This window comes from Peromyscus eremicus, chromosome 15 (assembly GCF_949786415.1).
Source record: "Peromyscus eremicus chromosome 15, PerEre_H2_v1, whole genome shotgun sequence".
Taxonomy (NCBI): Eukaryota; Metazoa; Chordata; class Mammalia; order Rodentia; family Cricetidae; genus Peromyscus; species Peromyscus eremicus.
The window spans coordinates 5,648,739-5,663,091 of NC_081431.1; the positions used below are offsets into that span (position 1 = coordinate 5,648,739).

General features: G+C 49.9%; 1 protein-coding gene across 1 annotated transcript in view; it reads right to left on the bottom strand.

Moving 5' to 3' along the window:
• Nucleotides 1-1,182: 1,182 nt before the first annotated feature.
• The window catches only part of Ptpn14 (protein tyrosine phosphatase non-receptor type 14), a 146,618-nt gene continuing 133,447 nt past the window's right edge, over nucleotides 1,183-14,353 (bottom strand). Inside the window, exons 17-19 of the mRNA XM_059280640.1 lie at nucleotides 12,495-12,729; nucleotides 10,476-10,639; nucleotides 1,183-6,408 (exon numbers count right to left, since the gene is read on the bottom strand). Coding sequence (XP_059136623.1) covers nucleotides 6,280-6,408; nucleotides 10,476-10,639; nucleotides 12,495-12,729 — 528 coding nt within the window. The 3' untranslated portion in view covers nucleotides 1,183-6,279. The remainder of the gene's footprint in view (nucleotides 6,409-10,475; nucleotides 10,640-12,494; nucleotides 12,730-14,353) is intronic.

Here is a 14,353-nt window from a genome sequence, read left to right on the forward strand (position 1 = left end):
CCAGTCTCTAAGCTGCGGGCGGCCGTGTCTATACATCATTTCAAAATAAAATCTATAAATGTCAATTATTTTGAAGGAAACCAGAACTCACAACATTTGACGGAACACAGACCAAAAGAAAACATCAAAATACTGAATGAAGGAGTGACACTAGTCTAGAGGAATGACTCGCCTGTTACATATGTGACAAGTCACGAAAGGTTACACTTTCAATAGTCATCTGCATATGTAAACCCCCTCCCAGGTCAGCTGACCACCGAGGGCTGGAGGACACACACTGGAAATCGTCTCTGATGAAGAGTGAGCTTGTATCTGAGAAGATGCGGTTGAAGAACTTTAGGACCCCCAGTAGTGGCAGGGAACTTCAAAGGAGAGTGCAGGAAAATTTTACAGGTTTGCATCTAAATAAAATGGCTCCGAAGGAAGTTTTCAGTTCAATGCTGAAGGTATTTATTAGCTAACACTGTCGCTGAGGGAGGCAGGAGGCCCCAGAGAAATGCCAAGCACGCCAGGCGCCTGAGCCACCTGGCTAAACTTGAAGCAGCATTCCTGAGGCCTGAGCAAGAGGTCCCACCCCAAGGCACGGAAAAACCCAGTCTAAAACGCTCCCTCGCTCTCTGGCTTCTCTCCTCACAGTCTTCCACCCCAGGGCGCCTGTCCCTGGAGGAAGAGGTCGGGGAGGAACAAAGGCAGAAGGGCTGGACAGATAGCTTATTGTGGACTAACCATAAGTCATAGCACACCAGGGGAGGCTCCTGGGAAGCCCTGAGGTGCACCTGTCCCGCCAGGGGACAGTCAGCAGGGAGGCCGAGGAAGAAAACAGTCCAGCAAGCCAGAAATAGGTTAGATTGCAGGTTACCAAGCAATGCTGTCACCAAAACGCCTGTGAAGGGCGCCTCAAAATAAATAGGAAACCCTGTTGCCATCCTTATTTTTAATAGTGCTGGTATCAGTCTTTTTTTCTTTCTTCTCCTGGTACTGAGGGACAGTGTTACCAAGGCTGACAGGATGGAGGATGGCCTGGCTGTTAGAAATCTCCTGCAACCTTCATTTTGACCACTCCCCAGTCACATTTCTTGAGGCTGTGGAGCTGTTTTGTTGTTGTTGTTAAATTAAGATTTCCTATGTTGACATTTTAGAGGGGTTTAAGATCACGGTCCCTTTGCCAGATTTAACTTTTTTTGGGGGGAGGGTTCTATGGGGAGGTAGGTTAAAATACAAAGTGAGCTTCAGAGGGCTGATCTGAGGGAGCACGGAAGCTTCTGAGAGCTGGTCTGGGAAGCAGGTGAGTGAGCATGGGAAGTTGGTAGTGCTCTGAGTGGACAAAATGCCCTGTGGATGAACAACTGGAGTCACAAAGGGGTGCCACCTCGTCCCCACACAATGAGAACACTCACAGTCACTGTGCAGCCCAGTGTTTGTACTTTGAATACATGTGACCTGCACAGGGACTCACATGCAAGAGGAATTGTGAACGCTAACCACGAGAGTAGCGTGCACGGGCAGAACTCTCTGCTCACAAGCTGCAAGGGAAGGAGGGCTGCAGGGTCAGGCAAGGAGTCTCCAGAGCAGCCATCCAGGCACAGAGGCCACATGGCACAGCCCGTTACAGGCAGCAGGCAAGGAGCCCGGGAGAAGTAGGTCAGCACCGGAGCACGGTCTTCCCTGGGGTGTTCCATCATAAGTTTACAACACTGACATTACCCCCAGGGTTCAAAAAATTGTATCCCCAATGAATTTTGGAAATTTAGGGCTGATCTGGCTTCTCCCCATCATGACTTTGGACAAGCTCTGGGCACTTTTAATAAATGATGGCTCGGCTGGCAGGACTATAGCAGAAGACTTGGTTAACCATATTTAGACTGGCATTTGCTCCAGCCCGCGTGCCTGACAATTGAATCTCCTTTAATTTATCTCTAAAATGAGGAGGCTGAATGGAGCTCTGAGCAGCACGAACTGATTTCTAAACAGCACTATATTTATCCATCTATGAGAGCAGAAGATGCCAGATCCCTGACACCTGGTCACGGACAGACTAACGGACGGCATACACGTCAGCGAGCGTTTGAGAAAGACACACATTGCGGCGGTAAGCTGCAAAAGCTAAGAAGGGCGGTCTCCTGGATGAAGACACCCGATTCCCTTGAGCTGATAGTGGAAATGCAAAAGCTGAGTGCAGGGAAGAGAGGCTGAATATTGGACAAGCTGGTAGACCAGTGTCCCAGCTCCTCTAGAATAACGGACACCTGGACAAGCCATTTGGGTTGGCAGCATGTGGCTGAGCACACCTGCCTGTTTCCCCAGACATGTGGCCACTACTTTCTGCAGATGTCCCAGGAAGGGTGGCTCGAGCCACCCAAGGACTTAGAAGCTGAGGCGAAGGCCAGCACACTTCTACCTCTTTGCTCAGAGCGTAACCCTACGAGTGAGTCTATCACTCACAAATTGTAGGCCACAAGGGGATGTGCAGTTCCCCTGGAAGACCCAAATCTCTCTATTAGAAGCTGAGTGGGCAGGAGTGCCACTCGTGAACAGAGACCGTTAAATGGGGGCTTTGATGGCGGCCGAGGAGAGCTCTGACAAGAAACAGCAGCAGCAGAAATTTCGGTGAAATAGGGAAGCTAGAGCCCAGTGGCAGTGACATGGCACTCTGTGGACAGAGCTGCTCCTAATACTGAGAAGAAACAACAGGGCCAGGGCTAGTTCATGCCCCTTGAGTTTATTCTAGAAGGTCCTGTATTCTTGCCCTCCTCACCTCAAGTAACTGGCACATCTTCCCCAAACAGAAACCAATAACTAAATTCGCTCTCTCCACGAGTCATGCCACAAGAAATGAGACAGACTGGAAGGCACAGGGTGCTTGTTGCCTGAGGACATGTTTGGGACCCGTTGATAACATTGCGCCTGAGGTCAGAGGATGCAGACCAATGAGCTAGTGCTTAGACCAAGAAAGGGACCGAAGACCCCACAGAGAACGTCTGTCGACCCAGCCTGTCAGCATTCAGGGGCAGCTCCTGGCCCTAGGAGATGCAAGACCATCGTGGCTAGGATGCAGGATCACAAAGAACCAGGTCTCTGTCCACTAGCTCTTAGCTGAAGAAAAGATGCATGGCATTAGATCCTTAATGAACTGGGAAGAAATAAATTGTATGCATTCCATCAATCCAGAAAGTGCCCTCCATGTCCGGAAACTCAAAATGGGTTGATCTACCTTAAACTAGAAAAGATAGGAGAATGCTAATCTCCCCACCCACAGGAGGGGGCGCCTGAGAGCAAACACTGACAGAGGGTAAGGGTATGGCTTGCTTAGGAGTTGGTGGTCACGTCCCACAAGGCCCACATCGTAAAGTCTACAAAGACCCTCTGTCCAGGCTAGGGGAGGTGACTGAGAGAGCCCAAGACTAAGGCCAAAAGGAAAAAAAAAAAGTCAGCTTACTTCTAACTGAAGAATAATGAGTAGGTCCCTTCTCCCCGCAAAGTAAGCTGATGGGACACAGTCCACGTGAGATGGCCTCACCTTCCCTAGTATCTGCAGCACCTCCAAGTGAGTAGAAGAACCCACTTGTCTCCACCTCAATAAAGCAACTGGCATGCTTGTCTGATACTGTTCTCACCTCTACTTACTGGGGAGGGAGTGTGTTCAGATGTGCAGGCCCCTGGGATTCCTACTCCACCTGGAATCACCTTAGAGCCACACAAAACCAGCCAGACAGTCCTGGGCTTCGCCACAAGTGCATCTCACCATCTCAAGGATGAAGACACCATCTTAAGCAGCCGGGATGCAGAGACCCCTGAACAAGGATGAAGGTGGGCATATGCAAAAGAGCGAGTGAAAGACAAAACTCCACAACTGGAAAACCGGGGCGGAGGAATGATGGGCTGCTCTGTTGTGAGATGGGATGTCTTACTGGCTCCAGTTTTAATTTTCTCCCCCTTCAAAGCCAAAATGCAGCAATGGGCTCTGACAGCCCCAGCTTCGGTCCCAACACATTGTCAGGAAGCTGGTCCAGAAGCCCTGACTAGATAACTAATTTAATACACTTTGCTCCAAGGCTTACTCCTTGGCTAGCTTCCCAGGTAGAAAGCATCTCTCGGCGATTATTATGCAGATGCCGCTGTAAGGGCTTTAAATGCCTGCTGATAATTTTACCAGAGATTGATGGGGGCTTCCTGGGGGTGGGAAAGGGAATTCGGAATGTGTTGAAGAACCAGAAGCAACAGTGTTAAGGAGGAAATAAATACGCAGGACACTTAAATGTTTGCATTTGGGTTTCATCATGTGTTGGCTAGGAAGCTGGATATTAAACCTGTGTCTTCCCTGTATCTTGTTCTGTTAGCATAAGCTAGAAACAGCCCCTGAGTGATGAGTTCAAAAGGGCATCATGTCTCCTCGCTGCTCATGTGAGACACTCTAACACACCAAGGCTTAGAGACGAGAGTATCTACATTCTTCATCACATAATGAAACTGTAAGTGGGAACGACTGTTAGGACACCTGAAAGGGGAAGAAACATTTTCAGAGGAGGGTAACTAATCCCCCCCCAATGGGCTTTTCCATTTCCCCCAAAATACCTATGTCAGAATCTATACCAGTGTGCCGCGTCTACAAGGGTCACACTCACGTATGCCCCTTGATCCACTCTGCACTGTGGAAGGGAGGGTGGAAGCGCCCCACCTCCAGAACCTGAACCCACAGATGCTGTATGGATGTCAGCATCAGCACCACCCTGGCCCAGAGGAAGACAGCTTGGCTTGTCTTCCAGAGAAGCTCATGGGAAATCTGCTGTCATCAGCATCTACTAGTGTGTGGAGACAGAGGCTACAAAGGCACACTCTTTCTGGTTGGTCTTTTCAGCTCAGGAAAAAGAAAAGAAAAGAAACTATCACTGTGTTGGAAGACATGACATGGTCAGTTTCACAAACAATTAGAAAATTATACTTAGGAAAAAGCAGACCTGGAAGGAAACTGGGCTTCAACTTGAGGGTGGTTAATACCGTCACTGACAGAGAGTGGGTTATACAAGGAAAGGTAGGCAGTAGAGGCTTTGCAAAGATAGTCTCAGCATTCATCATGAGGGGCAAGTATGGCCTGTGTGTGGCCGTATACACTTGAAATTCCAGCAGTTGGGAGGTACAGACAAGAGATTGGGAGCCACCCTCTTGCTATACACTAAGTCCAAGGTCAGCCTGGGACCCCGCCCCAAGACAGCAACGAAGAAGCCCTAAGTGAGAATCAACTCAGTCCTTGCTAGCCAAAGCCTAGAATCCATCAGCACACAGGGAGTTGTGCATGGGTGTGTGCCTCCTGGCCAGGTGTGCGCCTCCCAGCCAGGGCCCTGCTGCAAAGTGCCAGGTAGCTCCCAGTTTCCTTAACCATTTCCCTTATGACCCTTCTAACAACTTAGCAATGGATAGGAAAATGGAATGTACCCAAACCTCATCTTCTATGTCCTCATCTGCTACACTCAACATTATTTAATTAAGTATCTACACCAAGGCCCCACCTAATGCCATTCCCACCCTGGTCTACTATCTTCTCTCAACTAGGCAAGGGGCTGAGCTGTGCAGATGGCCTGGCTCAGGCCCACCAGATGAGGTGTTGGGAGCACGGAAGGCAAAGTAGCACATCCCATCACCGCATCCGACTTCTGGACCAGAACAAGGGGTAAGCAGCAGTGACAGCAGCACTCCTGGCTTACCAAAGACGGCACTGTGCTCTCCAGAGGATCCCAGCTTTCACCCCAGGCTTAGGGAGAGAGACCGCGGAGGAAGGGGGCGGTAAAGGAGAGGAAAGCAGCTATCCAGTGAGATGCACAGATCCAGTGTTTAAGGGAACACTTGCAAGGACCTCCCTTGGCTCTCTTCCTTCCAGGTGAGGCTGAATTCTTCCTCTTGCCACTTTTGACTGGGGGCATTACCAATTTGTCTGCAGCTTCACTAGAGATGTGTTCCCTTATGCCTCTGTGCCTACAGTGTCCCATGGGGCCACCACCTTCCCTCCCGGAGGAGGCTTACGTGCAGATCAGTCGACATGGGGTTCAAATAAGAAGCACTATATTATCGTGGGAAAAAAAATGCATTATAATAACTCACAAAACTTATTCCAAAGACGGAAAAATAAATTATCTCATATAAAATAATACATGATGTTTGTAAGTAACTCTGGCTCTTGCCTGCTGCCAGCCATCCGTCTCCAACTGGGGAGGCAGATGTTGTCTGGAAGTGGCGCCCCCTGCAGGACGGAGCTGGGCCCCTCCTCCAGAAGCTGCATCCGGGAAATCAGATGAGCCTGGAACTCTGTAGGAACTGGACGAGGACTTGGTAGACGAATTTGTACTGCGCAATGGTCTGGATCATGAACATCCTCTGCTCCCTGAGAAACCTCAGCATCGTGGGCACTTCCACCTTCTGTAAGGGAAACGAAAGGGCACATAGCCTGAGACGGGGCCTCTCCTGGGCTCCTCCCACCTTGGGAAGCCTCTGCCCACTGCCCATGACCCGGAAGGAGGGATCTGTCCCTCAAGGCTTTAGGAATCAGCTCTGTGCCAGGGTTGGAGCCCCTGGTCACTGGTGTGATACTGTTCGGTTTGTGTCTGCTTGTGCCTACTCCTGTGGGTACATCTGAGAGCTGTCGGACAAACAGTGCAAGGTTCTCGGAGCAGTGAGCTGTGCAAATACCAAACACAGTTCCCCCCCACACACACACACCTCCCTTTATATTTAAATGAAACAAATTTTGGGAAACTCATTCTGTAGTCTAGGCTGGCTTCAAACACATGATGGTCCTCCTGCCTCAACCTCCTCAAGTTAGCTATTTCTTTTTAAAAAAAGATTTTCTTACAGGTATTTGTGTGTGTTCTGGGGAATCGGGCTCAGGTTGTGAAGTTTGGTGGCAAGTACCTTTGCCCACTGAACCATCTTGTTGCCCGGATATTCCTTCTGTGTGGGGGTATCTGTACACTGAGGAACGCGCATGTGTGTGCACACCAGTGTTTATGGGTGTGCATACTCAGAGGTGGACATCGGATGCCTTATTCCATTGAGACAGAGTCTCTTATTGGACTGGAGCCTGTCAGCTCGGCATTTTTTCTTTTCTCCCCCTTCCTTCCTTCCTTCCTTCCTTCCTTCCTTCCTTCCTTCCTCCTTCCTCCCTCCCTCCCTCCCTCCCTTCCTTCCTTCCTTCCTCCCTCCCTCCCTTTCTTCCTTCCTTCCTCCCTCCCTTCCTTCCTTCCTTCCTTCCTTCCTTCCTTCCTTCCTTCCTTCCTTCCTTCCTTCCTTCCTTCCGTTTGTTTCATGAGACAGTTTCTTTGTGTAGCCTTGGCTGTCTTGGAACTTGCGCTGTAGACCAGGTTGGTCTTGAACTCAGAGATTCAGCTGCCTCAGCCTCCCAAGTGCTGGGATTAAAGGCATGCGCCACCACTGGGCTGTCCCATTAGTGTTCACATCAGTGCCATGCGTGTCTCATGCCTTCCCTGGCTCACAGTGTGCTTCTGCACACACCTTGTTCTCTACGGACGCTGGGGATCCGCCCCTGAGCCGTCTCTTCAGCCTTCAAGGTAGCTATTTTCTCTTACTGTACCCACCTCCGACTTCCCATCCCTCCCTGCTTCCCCATCCTCCTCCACCTCCACTTCTCTGATGGAGTCTCCCATCCTTATTACCACCACCATCACCACCACCATCACCTCTACCATCACCCCCACCACCATCCCCCACCCCCACCACCATTAACCCACCATCCCCCACCATCACCCCACCATCCCCCACCACAATCCCATCACCCCCACCCTCACCTTCACCATCATCTCCACCATCACCCCCACCACCATCCCCACCACCCCCACCATCACCTGCACCATTACCCCACCATCACCCCCACCACTACTACTGAGACACAACTGCCTCCCAGGATATGCAGGGGCACGGCAGACATTGTCACCGTCACCGATACTCAAAGACCAGCAGAGCAGCCCACAGAGTGGCACTGGTACTGCTGAGCAGCCCAGGAGAGTTCTAACTACCCATCTCTACCTCACAACTACCAACCTGACTGCAGGCGTTCCCCCTCACTACCCATGTTCAACTTCCCTGTGTTAAGAAAGAGACAACGGGGCTAGAGAGATGGCCCGGGAGCTGAGGGTACTTGCTGCTCTTCCAGACTCACAAAGTTCCCAGCACCTGCATCAGGACAGTCACAGCCACCTGCAGCTACAGTTCCAGAGGCTCAGACACTTCCTTCTGGCTTCCGTGGGCACCCCACTCACATGCACCCTTCCCTCATCATCTCCACAGAATTAAAAATAATTATTTTTTTTAAAATGAGACAAAAGGGGGAAAGTGCAGGAAAAAGAAAAGCCTCTCCATTTGACAGATTGAAAACTGCAGAATTACAAGCTAAAATATAAAATACACTAACAACGTCGGCTGTTAGAAAAGGAGGTTAAGTCGGGATGGGAGGAAAATAGGTCATAGCCATTTCATATTTATTTGTCAAAAGTCTTTGTTTAGAGAACAAACCAAACACGTTAGCCCTCCCGATACGGGGACAAGAGTGGGAGGAACCAGGCCCCAAGAGCACGGGGCGGAGCAGACAGTTTTCCTTGGTCAGCAGCACTGATGGGAAACGGGACAGATACGACTGGGTATCCCGGTGCCGAGAAAGGAAATGAACAGCTGAGTCATCTCGCTATCTCTGAATATCACTGGGAACAGAAGTCCTTTTAGGGATGCCACCCACCAGCAAGGAATGCTCTGGCAAGCAGCTGGGCACTGAGGAAGTCCACTATATTTGGACACACCACAAGGGATTGAGCCACTCTGAGCCTCAGGGAGCCCACGGGATGCCCTGTTGGCAGGATCCGCCATTCCACACCCATTCCGCGCGCCAGGCTGGCTTTGATGCATGTAATATGGTGAGTGATGTAATTTGCTGTCACTACTTCACAGAGGTCCTTAATTAGTTTCCAAAGACCTAGGAGACCAGCCTTCACAGCCAACAAGATAGGGCAATATTTAAGCTATTTTCAAATCTCTGAGTGTATGAGTACACATATTAGCACACTGACACATCCATTACACATAACAAGAGTTCCTTGCTGTATAATTTGGAAACTGAACAGACCAACAGCTTGGTGGAAACAGTGAGAAGACAGGAAGTGACCTCAGAGAAGGAGAGCTTGCTTCCTGCCATCATACAGCTGCTTAAAGACACATAGCACCAGGTACATCACATGATTGCTTCTGGGCCTGGATTGTCTCATCTGTGCCTGGCTTTCATGAGGCAGAGGGCAGGGTGCCCCTTTATTAACTTACGGCCTAGGGCTGGGGGTCTAGTGTAATGGTTACATAACAAGACCCACCTAAAAAGCACAAACAAGCATCCACAACAGGCTAGGTGTATAGCTCAGTGGTAGAGCACTTGTCTAACGTGTGCACGGTCCTGGATTAGATCCCCAGAACTCCCACAAACAAGCAAGCACATAGTCTAGCCAAATCCAAAACCACTGCCCCCAACCCTATGCACAATCTTATGTGCATGAAGGCAGAGCTGTTGTCGATGTCTCTCCCTACAACGCCGGAATCTTATGGCAGGATGAGATAACACAGACTCTGTGTGATTAGAGCAAAGAGCAGCTGGTGCTGGTACCACATTCCCACCCTCTCTGCTACACAACACACTGCCAAGCCAGACGAGGGCCAATGCCCCCAGATAAACACTGTACTATAATAACAACTGTGTTCTACATAGCTGCATCTTCACACAGGACTGGGGACAAAACATATCCCAGAAATGCAAGACGCATCTGAACTACACATGCCAGAACAATGTGCCACGGGGAACAACCCACAATAGAACCAATCTGGGTACGACTGGAAATGAACGCTGACAGCTGTCAGATTTGCTGGATGTTTCTAGAACACCCTAATTTTCTTCTCCTATTTAGGAGCCTACACAGAGCAGTGAGAGGTCAGAGATAAGGGAAGCTATAAATATTGGGAGTCCAGCTGGAGAACCACAGGTCTGGAGAACTCAGGTCAGCAGAGAGGAATCAACCGTAAAACAGGTAACAGCACAGCTCTAGTGCAGAACCAGCATCACGGTACGCAAGCACTCAGAGAGAAGGCCAGAGGCCTGGGACCGCGGCTCGGCTGATAAACTGCTTACCACACAAGTGTGAGGACCAGAGTTAAATTCCCCAAACCATGTAAACAATAACAACTGTGCATGATACTATGTACTTAATCCCAGCACTGGGGAGGTGGAGACAGGAGGATCCCTGGGGCTCAAGAGCCAGACATCCTACCCTACTTGGTGAGCTCCAGGCCGATGGAGATCATGGCTCAAAAAGCAAGGTGGTGGTGCCAAAGGAATGACCACTGAGGTTGAACTCTGGCCTCCACACGTACGCACACAGGTCCCTCCCATAAAATAATACACTACGATAGAAACCTGGAGAGAGAGGTGGGCCACTCACTTCGTTATGCTCCAGGCAATAGATCATGAGCTCAGACAGGATGACGACGCCGGTCCTTCCCACCCCGGCGCTGCAGTGGACCACAATGGGCGGGTGCCGGGTCTTGATGCCTTCCAGGACACTGTTGGTGTGACGCCTGACCGACTGGATTTCCTCCAAGTAGGCTGTGGGAGGAAATGTGAATCTTGTCACCCAAGTGCGTCACATGACTTTGCATGCAGGGGGTAGGGGAGAGGTGCCAGGACTGAGGGGGAATCTTTTGTCTCCAGTCATAGTAATTTGCAGTTCTTATAAGTCACTAATCATTTGGCTGGTACCTGCTGGAACATCCTGGATCCAGAAGAGACCAGCTGGGAGTCAATTAGTCCACAAGAGAATTTGTTCTTTAAATAGTTCTTTTTTAAAAATTAAATTCTGTTTTCCCCTCTGCAAATCCCCAAGTCCCCCAAGCAGATGATTCTAGACATTACTTACAACCCTTCATACTAATAACAGACTGGGATCAGAGCAGCCGCTACGTCCCCTTGAAATGCCTGCCTGTCAGAGCCTATTCCTGTTGGGGAAAGAGCAGCCACCAGCCCCATCCCCTTCCCCCTCATCAAATGAGCGAATGTCAACCAAGGTTTGATTTCATTTTCAGATGTAAAAAGTGGGCTTCGGGGAATCCACTTCCATAAAGTTATGTGAACATTCAAGATGAGCCCCACTTCTAGAGGCCACAAGCCTGTGGGTGGAGGGTTCGAGATATGCTCTCACTCCCTCAGAAGCTGCCCAGTCCAGCAGGGGTGAGCAAAGGTTTGTTCACAGCGTACACAAGAAAAGCAGCCACGTACTCCTTAGTGCTTCTCCCATAACCATGTAAAAAGGAAACCAGATCTCCAGACAATATAACAGCCAGTCCAGGGCACTATACAACACCACTGCGTCAAGATTCTTACAAAAACAGCTATTAGGCAGCCCATGTTCTTTGAAGGGATGCCCTGTATCCTCCAGTAGCTTCGGCTGGCATCCCTTAAACTGGCTGATTTTAAAGATTTGACTACATTTTAGACCATCTCACGGGTCCCACATTTCAGGAGCTGTCAATCATCAAACCAATCTACTTGCATTACTTGCAGAGTTTTCTTCTTGGAGACAACTTTAACCAGTCCACTAGCAGAGGATTCCCTGAACTGGATAAAAAGAGCACTGTTAGGGGGACGGAAGTTCTGCAGAGGTCACATCCCCCCAGTGCTATAGACAATTAACTGGTCATTTGACCGGCAAAAGCCTAAGCTCTCTGGGGCTTTGGGTCCTTTGCCCCATCACTGTCCTACACTCTGTTTATTGTGCTCCTTGAGGCCTGTCCCCATTTTAGTGATAAATGGAATCCTCGGCAATGCATCAGAATCTAACAGAACCGGAGAAGTGGTTTTCTAGGTCTTGACAACCTAGTCTCTCAGCCCCTAATGCCAATTCTAAACGTATCAAAATAAAGCAAGGTTCTGGTGTTGCCCAACGTGTACACAGTGGGAGTGGGCTTCTGTGCACGGTGGCCTCTGTGTGGTCGGGCAAACTGCCCTGAGGCACTGCCTGGCACTCAGGGTACCCCTATATTCTCAGGAATCAGTGTCTAAAATATCCTGTCCTGAAAAAATAATACATGCGATGGATTTGCCTGATGTAGGTGCTCCACGCAGGGGGAAACGCTACGGTTCTTATCCCTTTATGTCTGCCATCTTTGACTTGATGTGCTGTCAGGGCTCATCCATGTTATAACACATGTCAGACAGCATTTGATTACTGAGACACTAAAAGTCTAAATCAACGCAGAATTAGTTTATCACCATCCTGTGCACTTGCATGAAAGAGAACACAGAGACACCTCTGATTCTTCTCTGCCCCATGCAGAGGTGAAGAGACCAGTACTTCCGTATCACGGTGCTCTCACTGCTTTAGAGAAGGCATCCCACAGTCCACTCCTCTCCATCTGACAGACTACTGATGCATTCAGCAAAACTCAGTCTGGGAAAAACTTACACAGAAATCCTTGGACGTCTTCCGGGCAGCCGTGGTGGGGCCAGTCAGTGTACTGCAAGTGCCACACCGTCCTCTCCTGGCCGGACAGCAGGTGCTTGACCTTTAATCCTGTGGTTGCATAGCAACCGGAGTCTGTTCGGAACTTTGTGGTGACCTTGAACTTGCCATAGGTGGCAGAGCTGTGCTTGGACCCCAGTTTGGGCCAGTATCGGTGGCTTTTGGTCCGTCCACCCTCCTGAATCACACACAGAAGCAAAAGTGGAGACAAGTCAAGGATGAGCTCGTCTCTTCCTGATCTTAGGACCCGGGAACAGGAGAGCAGGCGGCAGTTACTAAACCACATCTCCACGGGGCTCTGTGCAGTGCCTACGGGGAGCCTGGATTTTAGCCCACAGAGAACAGAAAGCCACCGAAGGCTTCAGGCTGGTGAGTAGCAGGTACTGGTGGTCAGTCCACACCCTGCTTTCCACGCCGATGCTAACCAGGGCTCTTTCTATGGTACCACACCCTGACCGGCGCTGCCCCTCTCCTCCAGGGCTGCTCCCACTCTTTGTTCGGCCTGGCTGGCTTGTCTCAGCTCAACACACAGCTGAGGCAGAGAACGGCCATGTCTGTGCCATTCTTTCTTTCCAGGTTTTATCATCTTTTCTGAGACCGTGCGCAATCTACAAAGTCTTATTTTTCAGTTTTGTGCAGTTTAGAAGTCACTGGTGTGGGGTGGGAAGCATGGAGGGGCTGGTGAAGAGGAGACGGGGCAGAGGCTGGGTGGCAGGAAGAGAACACAGGAGTAGTGAGCTGTGCCAGGGACTCTGCCTGACTGACGGCTAAAGGAACCCCTTAGGGTCGGGATGGACTCAGTGGGTAGAGCACATCTACAACACGCATGAAGTCCCGCGTTCAATCCTCAGCACTGCACAAACAGGTGTGGTGGTCCATGCCTGTCATCCTAGCACTTGGGAGCTGGAGACAGGCAGATCCAAATGTCAAGGTTAGCCTTGGCTACACAGCAAGTTTGAGGCCAGCCTGGGCTATGTGAGACCCTGGCTCAAGGCAGATAACTAAACAATGAACTAAATAAAGGAGCTATCAGTTTGCCTGCTTGTAAGGCGACACATCCTTGGGGGACATTAGTCATCTTGTCTGGTCCCAGAGGGCTTGACAGTCTCCCCAGGACTGAAGTACTTTGTTCTTTTACAGTGAGCCTGTGAAAGCGGGCTGACTGGAGAACTCAAACCCACGTTTGTTTCAGTGCCCGAGCCAGCTCTGGATTTTGCAGAAGGACACATTCCTGGCTATCCCATGGATCACTAGAGTCTGCTTTGTTTTGACATGGCAGATCTGCTTGTCACTGATGCCTCAGCTGAAACACTACCTCCTCCAAAAAGCCACAGCTGCCCCCCGACCATCTGTCAGTCCTTACAGTCTTCTGACTGGAGCTCTCTGTTTACTTTCCAGCGTCTCTCCCAGGAGTAAACACCATGGGGACAAGGACGGTGACTGTCTCGTCCACCACCCACCCTAGAGTCTACACAGATGGATGGATTTAGATGGATGAATTCAAGGCCAGCCTGGGCTATGAGACCATATCAAAGAGACAAAATAAGTAAGTAAACACAGGCTAAAAAAAATCATATAAAAAACCCATCCATGACATGATCTATTAGGATCCTGAATTTAGTTTAAAGGTGTCCTTAGTTTTGAAATTTTACTTTCTGGGTGTGTGTATGTGTGCATATATGTGGTATGTGTTCATGTGGGTATGTGCAAGTGTGCTTGTGGAGGTCAAAGGTCAATGCTGAGTGTTCAACCAGGGATCTTGCTGTCTTTACTTCCTGGTGCTGGGATTACATGGGGATGCA